The sequence below is a fragment of the Schistosoma mansoni genome, chromosome 1, assembly GCF_000237925.1.
Source record: "Schistosoma mansoni strain Puerto Rico chromosome 1, complete genome".
NCBI lineage: Eukaryota > Metazoa > Platyhelminthes > Trematoda > Strigeidida > Schistosomatidae > Schistosoma > Schistosoma mansoni.
This window is the reverse complement of record NC_031495.1, coordinates 43,142,279-43,162,479: the sequence shown is the minus strand read 5'-3', so window position 1 is coordinate 43,162,479 and position 20,201 is coordinate 43,142,279. Positions and strand designations below refer to the sequence as shown.

Sequence of the window (20,201 nt, the reverse complement as noted above, 5' to 3'; positions counted from 1 at the left end):
CCATGGAAACCTGGAAGCCTGGTGGTCTAGCTTCAATTGACTCATGATTTCAACTATGAAAATACTAAATTCTCCACAAAAACCTCTTCTGATTATAATCATATGCTCACTAGTGACTGACTTCAAGATACATGTCCTGGAGCTCTAGTGGGAAGCAGTGACCAGTGGAGTTCAACCATGTCTGTTATGAGATAACAACTCACTGAAGACAATTGGTGGACGGTTGCTCAACTTCGTGGATTGGTTGAAGTTAGACATTAACACCATCGGATGCCGGCTCAGTGGTCTATCGGTTAAGTGCTCTGGAGCGAGACTGGTAGGTCTTGGGTTCGAATCTCGCGAGGTGGGATCGTGGATGCGCTCTGCTGAAGAATCCCACAATAGGACGAAACGGCAGTCCAGTGCTTCCACGTTTTCCATAGTGGTCTAGCTTCAATTGACTCATGATTTCAACTAAGTATATTTTCATCCAAAAATCTGGTCAAATTTCAGATAATATTAAATAAGTAGTTATGAGTATTAAATTATATCACTCTATATAACCAAACTATGGATAAAACAATGTTACTCCATGGAAAATCTGTTCTATAACTGATTTCTAATAACCAATATATTATTGATAATTAGATATGAGCTAATACTTAAATATGAAAACCCTAGTTATACTGAGTATAATAGCACAACAAATTAATGTTTTTTCTGTGTTCTATTTATTAAATAAAAAGTGTGTATGTTTAAAAGGCCAATAAACTGAAACGTCTGACTACAAAGTTTTATGTCAATAACATTCGAGATGAGTTCAAATAGTCCTAAAGTTTCAGGACATCTTATTGTTCAACATATTTTTATGAAGCTACCAAGACAATCATGGTATGAGTTTTATATCAAATTAACAGTGTTAAAAATGACAAATATGGTTGTGTGAAATAGTTTCCTGTAAATGTAGAAACCTATTTAAATTATATGGTCACCTCACTGATTATGGTGTCATCTTACAAACATCAATACATAAAATTATTGCTTGCAATCTTTCCTTTCAGAGTAGAACTTATTGGTCCACCTGAACTAACAAGTATACCCTATCCGTTGCAAAAGATAGAACAACAAAATCTGACAAGTAACCTAAAGCAGACAACTCATTATCTTAACTTCGGTTATATTTTACTTGGTGGATTCATCGAACGACAAATAACTCTTTCTAATCCTACAAATATAACATTGAATTTCCAAATACAGATTGATGAAAATCAAACAGGTGGTTCACGAAACCTAAATGGCTTACCCGTATTCATGGTTTTACCAAATCAAGGGAAAATCAAGCCAGGTGTGTTTTTATTGTATGTCGTGTTTAGAATTATTGTTATTTCTTTTTCTAACAAAAGAAAGCGCAGTACTCCCTTAAGATGAAAGTTCTAAAGTTGTGACCGACAAATAAAAATTACTAAGGCTCCAACCCAGGACCTTCGGGTCTCATAGCAAACAATTAATCATTAGAACTGTTGGGCCGGCGTCAAAAAGATACAGTTCTAACTTCAATCAATTCGTAAATACAGCGTAACGATCGTCCAATCATATTGGTGATAACTGTTTCACTTTCGACGTTTAAAATCCACAGTAATGACCTCTCACCATAACTTTAGAAAAATCTTGAAGTAAATCACCAGTGAGCTGATTATTATAGTTTAGTTTAAAGGTTTACTTAGAGATTGATTTAATCTATAGGTTCCATTTGTCGTAGATGAATTTCATACAAGTCGGGAGTGAAACAGACCCCATCAGCTGTACTGGAAGATCAACACCCTATATTTAGAAACTGACGGAAGTTGAAATTGTACCAGTGCTCCCTAGTTTTGACTGATTCCCTTACTGATATCAATCTGTGACGGATGCAACCTACGTATTGGACCGATTTCCGCAAAACCACTTCAACTACATAAAATATTCATTTTTTAGTATCCTTTACAAGCATATAATACTAGCTAACCAATTAAACATGAATTTTACTTAATAATTCCACTAACTTCATCGAAGATTGATGTAGTCATAAGATGTGTACCTATGACATCCGATTTATCAATGCAATACCATAGTGAATGTTAGAAGTCTGGTCATCAAAGTGAGTCATTTTATAAAGCAATATAACACACTTGTAGAAGTAATATCCTGAACAAAATAAACATAATCGAAATTTATTCAAAGCATAGGTAATTTTGAAATTTTAATTTCGTAGGTCATTCATCGACTTATTGATTATCAGGCTCACTCATTTCCTGACATAGCAACTCATTAGAAAATTTAAAGATTTTAAACATGTTTAAGTGGTCTCCATTTAAAGCAATTCCTAGAAAAACTAAATTTATGTGGTATGAGTTGCAACTGGCTACATGTTTATGTTGTTCTCCAGTATTAAAATAGAAACTTTTATTTCATGTTTGAAACCATCTTATTACGTATTCAAAAAAGATTTAAAAATAGATATGTTTAGTTTTTTGAAACCATTTTCAAATCTTAGAAATAAACACTAAATGTATTTTTAGAGATTATTTTGAATAAAAAACGTCGATGTACATGAAATGCTTCCCTCCTAGTAAGTTAAATACCCGAATGGCTTATCACATCTAAAAATTCTTGTTTGTTTGTTTGTTTGTTATGATTTTTTCATAACATGACGTTGATGTCTTATATATCAAATTTTCTTATTTTTCTTCCCCTCCCTCTTTTACTCATTATTTTTGTTTTTCTCATAAAGTTATATCTTAAGTTATATCCCCCCCACTTTATACTTGTATATTTGCATATATATATAAATAGCTAAACAGGATGATTTTCAAATATGGAAATCAAAATTCAGCTTCGGTAAAAAAAATCATGTTGCCTGCTGATTCTTTTCATAAAACTTTCAAATATTCTTTTTCATATCGTTTTTTAAACATAATTTGGAGTTTCACAAAGTAATAGTGATTAGAAGTGACAGCAACAACAATAGTAGTGATATCACAAATGATATAATCGAAGGAGTAATTCTGATAAGAATAGATTTCTTAATTTATTCCTGTATATATGTTTGTACACCGAATGCATTTGTGAAAGTCTGCTAATGTAGAAAAATAATAAGATTGCTTAGATCTGTGTAATTGAACCAAGTAATATGGAAAACTGTTTTGATTTTAAATATGAAAAGTAATAGCTTAAGACAACGTAAAAGCAAATTACGGATATGATGAATCATCTGAAAATCAATTTCTTCTCAAAGTAAAATTAAAAGACTTTACTAGCATGTAGATCAGATATATGCTACATTCCTCTGAAATTCCTAATCTACAAGCAGTTATTGGTATTTTGATTTGTCACGGAGTCCAGAACAACGTACCACCTGAGACAAATGTTTATTAGTGCAACTCACTAAATTACACAACAGTGGAGAGTGAAGAAAGTAAAAGACACAAAATTACTCTACATGATCTGTCCAATAAATACGCCAGCTGAGTTATCAAGGTTAATAAGTATAAAATGGTAACTGACCTTAAAAACTGATGGAAATGTAAAAGGTGTGGAGCGTCCAATGTGTTCTGAATGTCAGCTCACTTTTGATCAACTGAATTCGGCAAAATTTTCAATGCACATTATCCCAGCTATATATTTTCAGTTGTAAAAATAGAGTGGAAATCTGGGAAGGCCAAAATGCTGCTTCAGTTAGAAAACTCGTGTTCAAATTTTTGACCTCCATAGAAAAATCATCACTGAGGACTGTGAAGTTATCAAGAAACCTAACTTCTGAGGATAGTTAGGAGTATAATCAATAACTCATAAATAAATGAGATTATTATATTTTCATAAAGAAAAATTACTCTGTTGGACATAAGACTGGCGTACCTTACATTTTGCAAAATAAGGTCTTTATGATTTCAGTATAATTACCTATTAGAGAGGTTATCAGTATAAATTCTGATCTACTGCAGAATAGAAAAGATTGTCATGTTTTCTAATCCATGACAATGAAAAATATCTAGAACTGCTACACAGTTCGCTTGTAAATGTTTTGAATATTTCTCAGGAATATCGAGTGTAATTGCACTTTCTCATGTGTGGATAAATTTTTTGCACATTTTCTACTCTTGGAATATTGTACATAATAAAAAGCCATATAGTAATTTTGTAACAACAATATACTTAAGGAAACAGTTTCACGAACATGTGACTCTTTAGTCTGAATTAATTCTTTTAGACTTAATTATATCCATCTATTTATTTAGCTGTAAAGACGTTTTTGTCCAATTATTCTTGTGTCTTAAGCATTTGATGTTGCCAAAAAATGTTTCTCATCTATCGACATAAAACTGGATAAACTTATAATCGATCTCATTTATCATCATATCTTTTAATCGAGTTCAGAATAATATTTTGAAAGGGTTTGTATACTACAAAAAATGTTAAATTTCACTTGGTATTGTTTACTTGAATCTTCCCACTGATGTTTAGGATCAATCTCTTATTGGCATATGTGTATACTGTGCATATTGCCTCAATATTACCTGAAATCACAAGCAATATAAGCAAAGATGGATTGTGGCTTGCAGTGGATAGCTTAGTGGATAACGCGATGGAGTTTGAAGTGAACGGTACTGGGTTGGAGTCCCAAAGTGAACATCAACTCTGAGATGCAGGTACATCCAGATGACGAGTCGCGAATAGGACAAAACACGCGATCTGGATTCCACCGTTAGCCACTTATAAAAGAGTGTTCAGTTCTCCCCCTCGTACTCTTTGTTTTCCTTTCTTTACTGATGAAACCATCTTGACGACTAAATATAACTATACTACTTCATTGTGTACTCTTAATTTCAAGTTATTAAACATTTAGGTTCACCATCATTATCTGACAAACTGTTATATAAACTCTAGTCTAATTTTCATGCAATTTAGTATATGTACCGCCGAAGCGAGTACAATTTTCATGCAAATAACAAACATTTATTGATTTTTTGAGAAAAATTCATTATGCCTGTATGCTCTTGTTACTGATTTTTAAAAATCACATTTGTAAGATTACACTACTTAGATTTATTAAAACATTTTCATTTATGACTTTGTTTATTGTAAATGTCTTAGGCTCATGTTAAATTGACACTTCTATAAAGCAACTGAATAATACATACACATATTGTAGTGAATAAAGAACACGACTGGGGACAATCGAATGTATTTAAGCACAAATTACAGACCATCTCACTAAATTCTGATAACCGTACTGCAAACAGTTAATTTGCAAAATAACAATCAATTGTCTCAATCTTCACTGTTATTTCTGTAAATATCAGTTCATCTTCCCTAATTTCATTGTTCATGCATTTTCCTACTAATTGCGCTTCATTTCAGTTCTTTCCTTATCGGTCTTCTGCCAAAATACATTCTATGTCTGACCATCACCATATACTACTTATGTGGACTTAAGTAGCCCACACCACAATATCAAGTTTAATATCTTTTATGTTTCATGTTAAATCATTTATAATTCTTTTAGATTGAAGAATTAGATTATAGGTAGATTTTCAACTATTTATTATCATATAGCAACTGATTTCGATTGATAACATACCATTGTATTTCTTGTTTAGAATTTCATTGATTCAGTTGATGTTTGAACGTTTGTATTACGATAATATTTAAAAGAGAATTTGGAAACGTTTCATTTTTCATTTCGTATTTTTATTCAGTTAAATAGTATCACCCTTGATAACTTTCATTATAATTCACTTTCGCTGATTGTTTTTCAGCTTATGTTTTTGACGTTCTAGCTATTAAAGAATGTTAGTAAATGAGATGAAAATTATATTGCTGGTTTTGATTTACTTAAGTGTTGTCAGAAAAGTGTATTACCTAAAATATAGAAAAATGCATGTAAAGATTTAAAAAAATACTTCTTCCTCTTTTGTTCTGTTTGTTTCGATTAACGAAAATTTGAACAAGGTAGTTGGTTATGCTTTAATAGCCCTTTAACGTTGATGATTATATAGACGATGATGATGATGTTATTTTTGGTAATGAAAGCTAATAAAACACGACTGTGTCGAGATAAATGTGAAACAAAATGGAACTTTTGAACTTGTCCTATCTGAAGTCACTGTTTATATTTTGGTTGTATAATTATTAAATATTCAAACTATTATACTTTTATATTTTCCTACTTGTAAGCTTTTGAAAAAAATTATTGTATATTTTATAGCTCCCAATTTATTACAGACTTTTCACTTAGTTCTCTTCTACTTCTAGTGTGGCTGTACCCATATTATAAATTCTGTTGATGTGTGGTCAGGATTTCACTCTAACTTTTGTGTGATTTATTCATTAATTCGAACTGTATAATTAAAGGCTATCTGCTTGCTGAATCATTCTGTAATCTGGCTATCAAGCGAGCAAGCATGAAAAATTATATTCTGGACCAACCGTAACTTAGGGTTACTCTCGGCTGTTATCTTACATTTGTCATGTGATTAGTTGACCGAAGATCATTGGTATTAGATAGGCAATCGAGGCGAGCTAATCAATACTACTGATCCCCTGTCTTAAAGTTCGATTTCATTAGCCCCAAATGAACTCAACAAGATTTGTTTCTTTTCACCAACACATCAAATACTAACCCTATCCACGGTACTACTCTCATAAATATAAAAACGCAACACTTTAGCAAACATTTCAAGTGATTCCCATCCTTCACGTAATATATTCATTTTACCAAAGTATCAATAAGCAAAAAAATATTTTTTTAACTTACTTTTTGAAAAGTAAAATATAACTTATTTATTGTAAAACAAAAAAGTATTTTCTGAAATGAGCATCCACGAACCCGCACACGGAACTTGAACTCAGGACATCCGGCCCTGCGTGCGCACTGACGAAGAGTCCTACACTAGGACAAAACGACCATCCAGTACTTCCAGGTCTTCAATGATGGTCTAGCTTAGATCATCTTGTGAATTCAACTGTAAAAATATCACAATCTCCACAAACCCCCATACTAATAGTCTCTGAAGTCTTCAAAAGAAAAAGGTTCTTATAGTATACAACGTTGTATAAGTTTTATAATCATTCCACGGTATTCGTTCTCTAAATAGCTGAGGGCATCTCTGAATAACTTGTCTTGCGCCACTACTTTATCATTTAGTGACGAACGTTACTTATTGGCTCTAAGTAGCGATTTGCACTTGTCGATCATGATCTGGAGAATAACGGCTTAATCGAAAGATTATTTATCATGACTAAATACTTTTTGGTGTTAGGTACCTAAAATGACTAGCCAGAAGACATAACTCTATTAAGCTACTCACTGTCAAATAATCAATTCTGTTTATTTTTTATATTTTAAAATATAGGTGATAAACAGGTCGTTTCTATCACATTTTCACCTGATCATGATAGTGAAGCATACCAGCAAACTTATTTGATAACACTTCATTCACAAGTAAATATTTTTATTGATTAATTTATATCTGCACGATGGTAATCTCTGCTTTTATGTCATTATACTTTTCTCACAGTGCATTTTTAAGTCCACAGAAATAATAAAGAAACGCTGTTTAATCGCAACACTTTACTGGCACGATGATAGCTATTAAGAATACTACTTACCGTGTCTTATTATTTATTTTATTTTCTGATACATTTCTTAGTGTTGGCTAAATGGCATTAGTCGACGAGAAAGATTCAAAGTTCAGTTTTATTCTTGTTATTGAAAGTTGTCATGAACGTTAATCTACATCCATCCAGAAACTCTTAATCTCAGAGTGACAACGACAAGGGCTTCATTGTCTAGAGCAGAGATATTACTACTGTATTTTTCTAGGAGTGACTGATCCCTTACGAAATTAGGTCAATTAAATGTATTCATCCTTTAACAGAAACCAGTATCATGCTATATGTCTCGTGGTAATGACCAAATATTTTTCATTAGATCTCTGGACTAGCTATTTAATTTATTAGGCTAACTGTTATTTAAATTTGAAAGACACTTCTTCGAATTGTGTCAGCACGCGAGAATGAACAGTTTGGTCTGATTTATATCTTTATCGATAAGGTTTTTCTCAACGTAATGGAGCTTACGCTTTTATTCCACTTAACACCATGTCGAAAAATAAAGGACACTTTTTTGAGGAGCACCCACAAAATCTGTGATATAAGCTATTCGCGCTGTAACTGAAAATATGAAAATCGTGTCATTTGAGCCACAGAATATAGTTACAGTGGTTTTCTAAAGTTTTTGAATATTTCCTCTACGGTTGAACAGAATTCTAGAATTTTATTTGTTGATCAATCACTCTTTGGTATTCCTTGTTTAACCTAGTTAAGAAAACATAGCTTTCCACAGTTCTAACTGTAATGTTATTATTAAAATTCTTGGTATCTAAAATCAGTTTTCATGCTTTCAATACTCTTCTGTAAAAGTGATTAACACCCTTATAGAGAATCCAATGATTGATTTTGCACAATTTTAAAATTATGTGGGAAGTACATATGACAGGGTTGCAAATCGTTAAGCGTCCTCGTTTTTACTCTCAATGAAGTGACCAATCATAAAGAAAAGTTAATATCTTTTCATTACCCTGGAACGATGACATTATTCATTCATATTGCACTCCAAGTAGAAATAAAAAGGTTCATACATTTTGTAGAAATTCTAAAAAAAATATTACATTTTTACATCTATTGTGGTTTATTCTTCTTTTAATAGTTTGTAGTCTGTCTAACTTTGTTTATGTTGAAATGACTTACATGTATTATTTACTGGAATCCGCTTGTAGGCTAACTATTCAAAAAACTTTTATTCTCTACTGTTAGATATATAACTCACATAAATTAATTCTTAGTGGGGCATGTAAACAGCATAACTTGTATATTCGTGGTGGTGACCGACTGGACAATACGAATGACATACTTTTTACAAATGTACAAAATGATTTTCTTGGTGTACAATTTTTAACTGAAACAAAAGAATCTAGTAAGTTGTCATGACTAGTGATTATTAAATTTCTTGTCGATAAAATTTAATTACTTCTTTTCAATACCTGTACGCCGTAAGATAGCACCCAGACTCTGAAACCGAACCCAGTGGTTTTTTCAGAGGATTATTATATGAGCCGTTGACCTTCGGGTTTAGCTCACAAGACAATAGAGAAGCTCCGTATGATACACTTTCATGGTAACAGGTAGCTGACTAGATATATGACCCATTAGTTTTCTGAGAACCTTGAGGCCCATGTGTATCATCAATTTGGTATCAGAGTTTTCCAACTCACCTGAGTGAACCATCCGTATTGATCTTACCTATTTAAGAGTCAAATATTCTCTCAGCGTCGTGAAAATCACCCCACCACATGAATGTAGTGAGTAGAACTTCCCCGCCGTAGGTTGAAAATGAGTGGATGTATGAGAACGTTTCAAGATAGAAGTTAAACCCTCCGCGCTCACCCTCACACTGGGCCATTTAATTAACGAAGATTATTTCAAAAGCATTCTATGGTTAAATAAAAGTAGAAATTTTGCAGACCATTTAAGTTTATTGCTCAGATTCTAAGTCTTTTTAAAAAAAACTTATGCACCGCTCCCTAATTCACTATTACGTTTTGTGAACTTCAAAAATAAGTTGTACTAAGAATTCTGTCACAAATCTGTTTAAGATTAGTAAATGTTTTAAAATATCGCTTACAGAATCCAGCTCTTCAAATAAGTTATTGTTCTGTGATAAATGATTTGAACTTTACTACCAAGAATGTTATTTGTATTTAGCTAGGTAGATGGTAATAAAATACAATAAAATCATAACATTCTACAAATCTTACCGTTGTTGTTTTGGGCGTAAATGACCAGGGCAATAACTAGAAGTAAACTTTACCATTCATCAAAATTATGGAAAGTTTCGAAAAATCAGACAGTTTCGATTTTACCCTATAATGTTTGTTTGGCACAACTTTTGGTAACCAGAATGGTTTTCAAATGTTTTCATATCTATAATCTAGAAACAACTTCCTATCTAGTAATAACTGGCCAACAATCCTCTTTAGTAAGAGAGGATTCGAATACAAATAGTGAAATGGAACAAGTTGAAAAGGAGGATACAGATAACCTACCTACTAAAAAAGAAGTAAAATATAAAGAAACTCCTGCTAGAAGAATTTTATACGCTGGTTATGTTCACTCCTCAAGTAGTGGTGCAAAAAAGGTTCGTATATTGATTGTTTGTTTGTTGTATACTGCAAATTATATTTTATTAGCCTAGATAATAGTCGGTATTGTGTTACGAAAAAGGATTTTTCATATTACATTCTAAATGGGTGTTAATTCATGAACTTACTGCAAAAATATTCTAATGCAACAAAATTATTCTCTAAGTAAACTGGTTTACGGTATCTGGAAAGTTTCTGTTCCAAATAAATGATCTAATTCTGAAAAATATCTGAAATAGCTTTATCCCAAAATTTTTTGACTGCTAATGGACATTGTCTCTAAATTTTTCAGATCCATTCATCTATTTTACTGACATCATTAAAAGCTCGTCTACATAATTGAATATATTTGTACTGGCAATGATAGTGCGTTTAGTCAAACAGTAATAACTTAATTATAAATAGAAAGTTAAACAATCATTCATGCAAAAGACCCACTTTATAACGAAACTTTGTATGACTCTAGACGTACAGCAGAGCAGTGTGATTGTGCATGTTAATTCATTAAAATGATTAACCGATAACTTTGGTTATCAATAAAGACAAATCCTAGATAACGTTTGAACCTTAATATTCAGTGTCCATAAACGCTAATCACTAGAATTCTTATAATTCTCAACCATCACTTTTTCAAGAAAACAAATTTAGATATTAAGACATGCCTTTTGTTGTGATGTGCGATGTCCGAAATCTGATACTGATGCACAGTGTGCTATGTGCTAATCCCCCCCCAAACTGACTACTTGAATGAGTACACAAGAGTGAGTGAGAATGTGTATTGGGTTACCGAATGAATTGAAAAAAATACTCATTCATGTATATACCACTTTTTCCTTAAAAAATCGACCCATTGACCCAATTAACTGCACTTGACCTTTAAGTGACTTCTGATTGTCATCGACTGACCCTTTCGCTACTTCTGATTGGCTCTCCATACTACTTTTAATGCCAGGCCCCACTGAACCAAAAAATATGTTGTAATTGATTCAAATACAAATTGGATTTTGTTATTCGATTTCTGTTATCTGTCCTGCGACTTTATTATTATTTAGATGCTCGAAATTATGCAGGAAACGTTTCTCTTAGTGTTGTGTCTTTTGAGCGAAATGATTTCAAAACAAAGCCTTCATTCTAACTTAAAACAACATTATCGCATACTTCATCATAGTTACTGATGATTATTTACAAAACCTTATAAAAGTATCATTCGTTTGATACTGAAATGCGCTAAAGATTTTATGTAAATTGAAGGGACTAAACTGTGACATTTCTAGTAACTTTTTATATAAGATTTACTGTAACCATTATAAAACTATAGCGTATCAACATAATCTAGTTTCGTAAGCAAAGATGGATAGTGGCTAGCAGTGGAATCCAAGACGCGCGTTTCGTCCTATTTGGGACTCTTCAGCTGGATGTACCTGCATCTCAGAGTTGATGTTCACTCCGTGACTCGAACCCAGTACCACTCGCTTTAAACGCCATCGCGTTATCCGCTCGGCCACTGAGTCCTGATAGCCACCTGCTTGTGCGATGGAGTGAAGTTTATGTTCATTTAGTATTGTTTGTTTGAATCTTCCCATCGATGTGTTAGAACTGCAACTGGTCAGTCTCTAATTGGCAGATGTGCATACTGTGCGTATTGCCTGACCAGTTGCAGCCCTAACACATCGATGGGAAGATTCAAACAAACAATACTAAATGAATTTATAATCTAGTTTCCTTTACATCAGTGTTCAGAGAACCATTCCCTAATTATACAACATTAAAAATAATCACTAAACTGAAATTCATTCTTATCAATCTTTTTTTGTCAATATTACTAACGTTTTGTTAATTCTATGCTAATATTTTTTCGTTTAAAATCTAAATTTTGTTTAAATTATCAGAGTGGTGAATGTACAATAGAAAATATAAATGAATTATCCGCTCTTGGATTTAATGTTAGTCCAACAAAGGTGAGTATTCTATTTCATATACTTTAAATAAAAATGAATTTTTATAGTTTAACATGAAAATTATTTTCAATCATTAAGATTAATTTAGTACTGATCATAAATTATTTGAAGTCAAACATTTATACTAAATTGATACTGTTTCAATAATCAATTCATTGATCTACTAAGATATTTTATTATTTTTACATTTTTTTTCTTTATAAGTTCTCAATAATATATCAATGAAATTAAGAAATTTCAGTATCTTATTATTATTTTTTATTATTATTTAAACACATAAATATTGGTACAAAAAGGCACCAGATACATATGCGCCACACAAATCTCATTTGATTTATGTGAGAGCTGTGATACTGCCCAGGTGCCCAAACTGAAGCAGGTGGTTTTCTTAGGGGACCACACTCGGAGCCTTTGACCTAAAGGTTTGACCCACAAGGCAGTGGAGCATCGTAAGGAGATGCAGTCCCATGGTAGCCGGTGACCGATGATTCATTCATATGCCATTTGTTCCCTCAGGATACTGGAGCCCATGTGCACTATTGGTTTGGAATCAGGGTTTCCCAACTCCCCTAGGTGGAGTCTCCATATCCACCAACCCGATTAAAGCGCCGGACGTTCGCTTTCCGTCCTCCCGATTTCATAAACAACCCCCGTGGTGCAAGAAGGCAGTGAGTAGGACTTCCCTGGAGAGGCTATATACGCGTGGCCATGTGAGAGTATTTCGAGAGGGAGAGCAGACCCTCCCCACTCTCGGCCGTACCAGAGCATTTGGGGACATTTCAGTATCTATTTTATAACTGTAGTTTTTCATATACATAATTTAATGAATAGTAAATAATTATTTTGTTACATGTTGTATATTGTTATGCCTTAAATATAACTTATATAAGAATTTCTTAAAAGGTTTTAATTAATGATTCATTTTTTTTATTTTCTAAAATATTTCTCATACAGCTGATTTTAGAACCAGGAACTGAACAACCAATTATATTTACTTGGACTCCTAATCCAGATGTGAGAGTATGTTTACAATAACTAAGAGTGTTATGTATAATGACTGGTTTTTTTTATCCAGATTATATGTTTTTTTTTAGAGAAAACCGTAGCCTTTTCGTGATGAAACATTTATAGCATCATACTTGAATTATATGCGTGGTAACAATTAAATTTTCATCCTTTATATATATAGTATTGGATACAGTTTAGTTCAACTAATGAATAGCTATCTTTATAAAGTTTAAAAGTGTTGCAACTATAAAAATTTATTTCTTGTGAGCTATTAAAACTTGCTTTGTTTGACTGTAAAATCAGAAACTATCTACTGTCAAACCCGGTTACTAATTAGAGAATAGATTATTCTTGATCAAATAATACACTAAATCTTTAAGTGATGTTATTATGGAAATGTACTTTTTAATGATAGATTAATTTGTTACATTTAGTTTGAATTTTCCTTGTTTCATCAACTTTAACCTGTAAGCTAGAGATGCAAATCTTAAATATACTACTTGAAAGTTTTGATCATAGTATGCAAATGGCAATTATAAAGTATTTTGATCTCTGCTAATGTTATGAAACAATGAAAATACTCAGCAGAAAAATAACTGAACATTATGATTCTTTTTTTTTAAAAAAACTTTTAACTTCCCATTTCATTTCTTAGTAGTTCATCAAAGTTGTATTTTTATTAATAATGACTATTTCAAAGTGGAATAGCCAACACAGTAGTATGTTTTCCTAAACTAAACGAGCTTAAAACAGTACAAATATGATAAATGTAAAATATGGTTTTCTGTTGATTCCAGGTTCTTTATAATACAGTGGGAACTCATTTTAAAAAATCATTTGTTTTGCCAAAATATTTTAAAGGTACTCACAACATATTATCAGCTTTCTTTAACAAATAACTTAACAGGTATCTCCATAATTTTTAAAAATGGCAAACGATGTGTATAAGTGCTTACACGGACATCCATTCCTGTTAAGATACTAGTCAGTTTTTATATATGCCTGGAATATAAGTGAAGCTATTTCCCTGAACTCCACTAAAAGTTATTGCATCGTCCATATTAAATACACTGATTAACATTAGGTATTCGTCTTCTACATATCGAATGAATGTATCGTTAAATAAATACTTAGTTGAATACATGGTATAGATATCATCCACTCAGTAAAAAACACCCGATTCTTGACATTAACAAGTGTCATACCTCTAAACAAAATTTTAGCACCCCTTTTTGCAAGTTCTCATTGTTTTACTCATTAACATTTCTTTCCTGTTGTTGGGTTGTTTAGACTGGATCGAATGTGAAGTCAACTGCTATAATCCAGCTTCGATCTGATGTGACTACAAATCATCAAGTCTTGTTGAGAGGTGTTTTGTGAAATCATCTACAATTACTCAACATTATCAACCACTTTAACTAATAAGTATGATTTTCATACTTTTCTAACTTCTTAAGAATCTTTTTTATTTGAACTACAACATATTGAGATAGAGCAAGAATATATTGTTGACTGAATTTTGCTTTCTTTCCATTTTCGTATTTCGTTAAATCCCCACCTTAAAATTTGATTTAAATCAAAATTCCCAGTCATACCTTAACAAAACTGTAATTATGCACCTAATAACTCATAAGACTAAAATAACCATTTCTAACCATCTACGAACGTTTACTGATGCGATCAGAGCTTTAGATCCCTGTAACTTCTATCATCCATCGATTTTAGAAAGAGACCACACAGTATAAGTGACAGGCAGTTGGCGTTGATGTAATTAATTCCACGGTGGAAAATCCTAAATAGTGTCCTTAATTATGAGAACAGTTGAAAATCTTTAAAAGTCCAATATCAAAAGTAACGGGAAGCTTTCTGTGGTTGAAAATTCATAGTCATTGAAAAACTTTGAAATGAAAATATGTCTGTCAACTGTAGTAATTAAACAATAAAATATATGATGTATCAGTTCTAACATTATGAATACTAAGGAGTTCTCCATATTTTATCAAACATAAATCATTTATTTCAGTTTGATACAAGCTGTATTACGAAATGATAGTTGTAGAGAACACAGGACAACTGTTTCGTCCTGATTTTAGGAACCTTGACACTGTACACCCACGATGTACAAAGATTTAAGTTTGTAACACCTAGGTCTCGTTGAACTTGCTATATTGAATGGCAATCAGGATCTGTTTTAGCAAACAGTAATAAGTTCTAAATTTATCAACTTGAAGTTCAAAAATTAGTACTTTTGTGAGTACCGATTTTGAACAGTTTTTGAATCTGCAATAATTGTCTTGAAAATGTAAATTAGTTCAACAAATATGAAGAAAATTTCTTTAAAAATCATTGCGGAATATTGTCATGGTAATTTATGTAAGAAATCCATATGGATTGTGACGAATGAAGTGAGAGTTGAGAATATTACATGGTATGTATTTGGGATATATATTCAAATGATAACCAGAGCATAAGTTCTCTATTTTCAACATATATTATATTTAATTATGAATCTGTAACTATGTAGCTTGATGACAAAGTTATTGAGTCAATTGTTTGCAAAAAACTCTTTATTTCTAAATGCACTGTAAGGATTAAATTTAAATTTGATGGGATTCATTTCACCGTATTTCGAAAAGTAAAATAACAAAAATTATATCACCTGAAATTCCTAACAAAATCATCATCATAAATAAACGCTACTTACTCTCCAAAGTTTGAATCAATATTCGTTCATTCAAGTATGTTTATGCTTTTAAACAATTCTACCGTAGAAGTTCAAATTCATTCAATAAAATGTAAATAAAATTATTGTTTTTTTCTTGGTTCGTTAACAACATAAGTTTCAATATAATGTTTAAATTATACAATTTTATTGGGCATAAAAGGTTTATGGTATTCGGCGATCATTGTCATGATACCATTCAGAAGAAGTTTGAATACGTTTCTCTAAATCACGTTCTGTCGAATTATAATATAATCCATTCGTAATTTCAGATTTTACATTATCAATTTCATTTATTTCGGCTATTTTTTCACTACATTGTTTAGTAGTATTTTGACAACAATGATAGAGATTATTATCATTTCTAGACACATGTTCTTTTTCACTAGCTAAAAGCAACTTTTTCTTGAGATTTAATATATAACATATGAAACCTAAGAGAATAGCCCTTATTGACACTAAAATCGCCATACTAATAAAAAAGCCACCATATCCAAATCCATCAATAATCGCACCAGAGAATAATGGTGCCAACAGCATACCAATACCGGCAATCATTTTTGTCATAGGAAATGCAATCGATCCATGAACCATCATTATCTCTTCTGAAGTAGCATATAGAAACGTATTGCCTACACCAACAGTAGCACCAGTAAATCCAGCCAGTACATAAACCACATTTAAATCTTCATATGTATTTTGCATAATAACCAAAAATAAAGCGGCAAATAGTGCCCCAATAAGGTAAGCATATGCTAAATAACCTCGTATACGATCACCGATTAAAGCTCCAAGTGTGAATACGACTGATTCTCCTATACCAAAATATAAGTTAACGCGGGCACCCAATACCAATTGATCATTTAATGCTTCACTTACATAAGCTGTCATGTTCATTAGTAAACCATATATTACGAGATTATGAAGTAAGCGTTCAAATCCCCAGACGAACACTTGCGGATTATTTTTCAAATGTTCAACTGAGCAAAAAGCCCATCCCCGTCCATCACTGGCTTTCGGAGAATTAAGTAGCAATAAAGAATCCTTTTGTAAGGCTTTGTTCATGGTATTTTCTTCAAATGTATCAGAAATCTCCAACATAGCTTGGTTATATTCAAATATATCTCGTGAAATAAAAACAACTCCGGCTAAACATGTCACGAATAAGAAAAGTAATCCACTTAATTGAAATGTCACTTGCCAACCGTAGCTTTGTATTAAATTTGAATACAATGGACCAAATATTAGTACACCATAAGGTCCACCAGAAACAAACGCAGTTGCCAAAACATGAAATCGATGAGATCTGTCAAAATACTCTTCTGTTACAAGACTTGTCCCACATAAAATAAGTGTAGACCCAAGGCCATGGATTAGTGTATGAGTCAGGAATAGATACCCTGGACTAGGCACTACTGCTGAAGTCATACAACTTATAAAAATTAATAAACCGGCTAGAACCATAGTACATCTATACGGCCGATTCCATCGAATTATTGCTGTTGTAGCGAAAGGCATTAAAAAGAATCCAACTGCAGCATAACTGTCACCAACCCAATTCAATTCCGTCATGCTTGTGTCATTATAAGCTTTATGTAGAGCAGCAACAAATATTCCGAATGCCCTTCTTTTGCCCCCTATGCAAACAACGTTCAGAGCAGCGACCAACAAAACCAACCATCCTAAACGACGCCATCCATATAGTTTTCTACGGGCTCGTGAAAACTCCACATAAATTGTATGAAATATGCTTCGAGTTAATTGAGATGTTGCTTCTTCTTTTGTCATGGCAAATGTTATAAACCTTCACGACGTATTTTAGTTGTATTACGTTCTTTCTCTCTTGGTCTTTGTTTTGTACTCCTAACATTTTCCTTATAAATTGCGTATGTCATTATAGCGGCACATGTGTGTCTTGCTTATTCCACCCCTCTACCTTGTTATTATTCTATCTAACCCTACTCGTGATTCTAACTAAAATGTTTTACTGAATTCCAGTCACCTCTTATTTGCTTGACAAATAAAGTTTAGGATAGAAGAAAACAAAAATTTCTCTATAGTTTATATAACTCTAATATCAAATATATCTAACTGATCACACAGATAAATACTCGCACTGATATATTTACAATAGGAAACAGTTCGATTAGTTAAATTTTTAAAATGAAAACCTTAATGATAGGAAACACAAGATACTTAGTGGAGTAAGGCTAAATAAACATATTGTTAGTTTGCTGATTAAGACGTGATTTGGCTGTGGTAGAACACTAAAAGTTGCTGTAAGCTACTGAATGTCTTCGTCTCTGTTGGAACTGTTGATCATTTTTACTGAACGTTATTTTACTGAACCATTTTCTTGATGTTGATATTATTGTGTTAGTACTAGATATTTCTGTTTCTTTTGAAATTACTGAACATTATACTTTGGCTAACTGTAGAACCTGTCTTGAGATGTTTTCATCAAGGAACAACAAGTCAGTCCGAGTTAAATTGGTTGACAAAGAGAATGAACTTGAAGACTTCCATCATGTTTCACAGTAAATCACTTCTGATACACCCTTATTTCACGGTTTTGAAGTTAATAATGTCAGTAAATGTAGTAGTATTGCCTGTACTAGATCTTGGTGAAATAACTCACATAGTGGAGGGGACCATACTAGAAATAGTGGTAAGTATAGTTAGAATAAAAACACTTGAAGATTAAATGTTCATCTAGAACTAAAATCGTCTAAGATCCTTCATAGCAAGGATAAAGTTAAGTCTGCATTGTCCCTGATGGTAGCAGGGGGTGACTTCCTAAAAGCAGAAATTAGATATTCTGATGCAGAACCGAGGTTCTATTGGACATTCGTGTGTTCCGTTTTAATACATATGTTTTTTTATTATTTACGATGAGCAACGAATACCATATCTCTTGCATTATTATAAGGGTAAAACCAAGATGACATGAGTTAGAGTGACTACCTCGAAGTCACTACGGTTGACTAGTAGCGCGTCTTATGAAATCATCAAATGTTAAAGAGAATCGAACTGAAAATCAAATCTCAGGAGATCATAAATATCAAGTGTCAACGTAGCATTCATTCAGAAAATCATAAGATTTTTCAATACACACGGTTTATGACCTTGCCCCGAGAAAATGATGGACACAGATAGCAGTGAAGGATTCTTAATTAATTTGCCTTAGACCGGCTCAGAAGGTAAGTAGATGTAAGCATACAAACTCTGAAAGTTGCCGGAGTTGTAAAGGATAGGGTCACCCTTTACAACTTGATTCAGACCATATGTAAAAGGAGGCTTCAGAAATTTCTTTACTAACGGGCAAAATCGTTTTGGAGTTACTGTTCAGAATAAAAAAGTTTATATCAATCTGACAAATACTTGGACTGTATACACGACATCTGAATTCATTTTTTATTGCATGTATTTGACATTTCTGTCCAAAACCGGTTTACATATCTTGTACTCAATAACTAGATGTTTTATAGGTTTCATAATGAGTAAAGTGATCATTGACGTGTGATTTCACATGTATTTATGAGGGACTGTTGTGTTATTACTTGTCGACTTACTTGTGATCAGCAGAATTTTATTGTGTAATGAGATCGAATGATCAAGATAATCGTGTATCACATTTTAGAAAGCTACAAATTCCCGACAAAAGTTATTTCGACAGTTTTTGAACCGATATTATTGAGAATTTAATGTCCTGTTGAATGCTTTAGAGCGACGTCTCTTGATACATAAAAAGTGAGAAAGACTGAAGGGTTTGTTCCAACCTCAGGATGGCATTGGATCAACGACTGAAATACAATGATCGAAACTGGATGATTTTGTGCTATGCTATGCAACTTCAACTCAGCTTGTATATGATTTTTCATGAGGCTTTTATTATTATGGAATGTCCAGCAAAATTGTTGGTGACTCAGTGGACTGCATTGTTGTTACGATAGGTCAAAAAATATTGCACACATAAAGACATCGTAGTAACCTTTTACAGTAAAGAAATAAACCATTTCCTTCCTTGCGAACTATAATCTGAGAGTTTGTAATAAGACACAAACACTTAGTTCGGGTAATATAGGTACTTCATCCTAACATTCAGTTAGAAAATGGTCATTTGATTCAAGTTGTATTTTTTGAAAAAACCCAATGTCGTGCAAATTTGTCATACTTTAACTTATTGTTGGTTGGAGTGTAATGATACATTATTGGATTATATGAACGCTGATTTATTTTGAATTGTTTGGCCACCATTTAAGTCTTCTAGTCTCTTCTTGGTCAGCACAGTTCCTC

The 20,201-nt window shown here is 32.5% G+C and overlaps 2 protein-coding genes across 2 annotated transcripts in view; one reads left to right on the top strand and one right to left on the bottom strand.

The window, feature by feature from the left end:
- Positions 1-14,563, top strand: part of Smp_165060 (hypothetical protein) — a gene marked incomplete at both ends in the record, with an annotated part of 49,819 nt that extends 35,256 nt beyond the window's left edge. The window contains 6 exons of the mRNA XM_018794512.1: positions 1,041-1,284; positions 8,833-8,992; positions 10,011-10,213; positions 12,107-12,175; positions 13,130-13,189; positions 14,474-14,563. Coding sequence (XP_018648917.1) covers positions 1,041-1,284; positions 8,833-8,992; positions 10,011-10,213; positions 12,107-12,175; positions 13,130-13,189; positions 14,474-14,563 — 826 coding nt within the window. The remainder of the gene's footprint in view (positions 1-1,040; positions 1,285-8,832; positions 8,993-10,010; positions 10,214-12,106; positions 12,176-13,129; positions 13,190-14,473) is intronic.
- Positions 14,564-16,070: 1,507 nt separating this feature from the next.
- On the bottom strand, positions 16,071-17,693 carry Smp_079640 (putative monocarboxylate transporter; the record flags this gene model as incomplete). The annotated part of the gene is made up of 1 exon (XM_018794511.1): positions 16,071-17,693. The coding sequence occupies one exon, from the start codon at positions 17,691-17,693 to the stop codon at positions 16,071-16,073; it is 1,623 nt and encodes a 540-aa protein (XP_018648916.1).
- Positions 17,694-20,201: the final 2,508 nt, after the last annotated feature.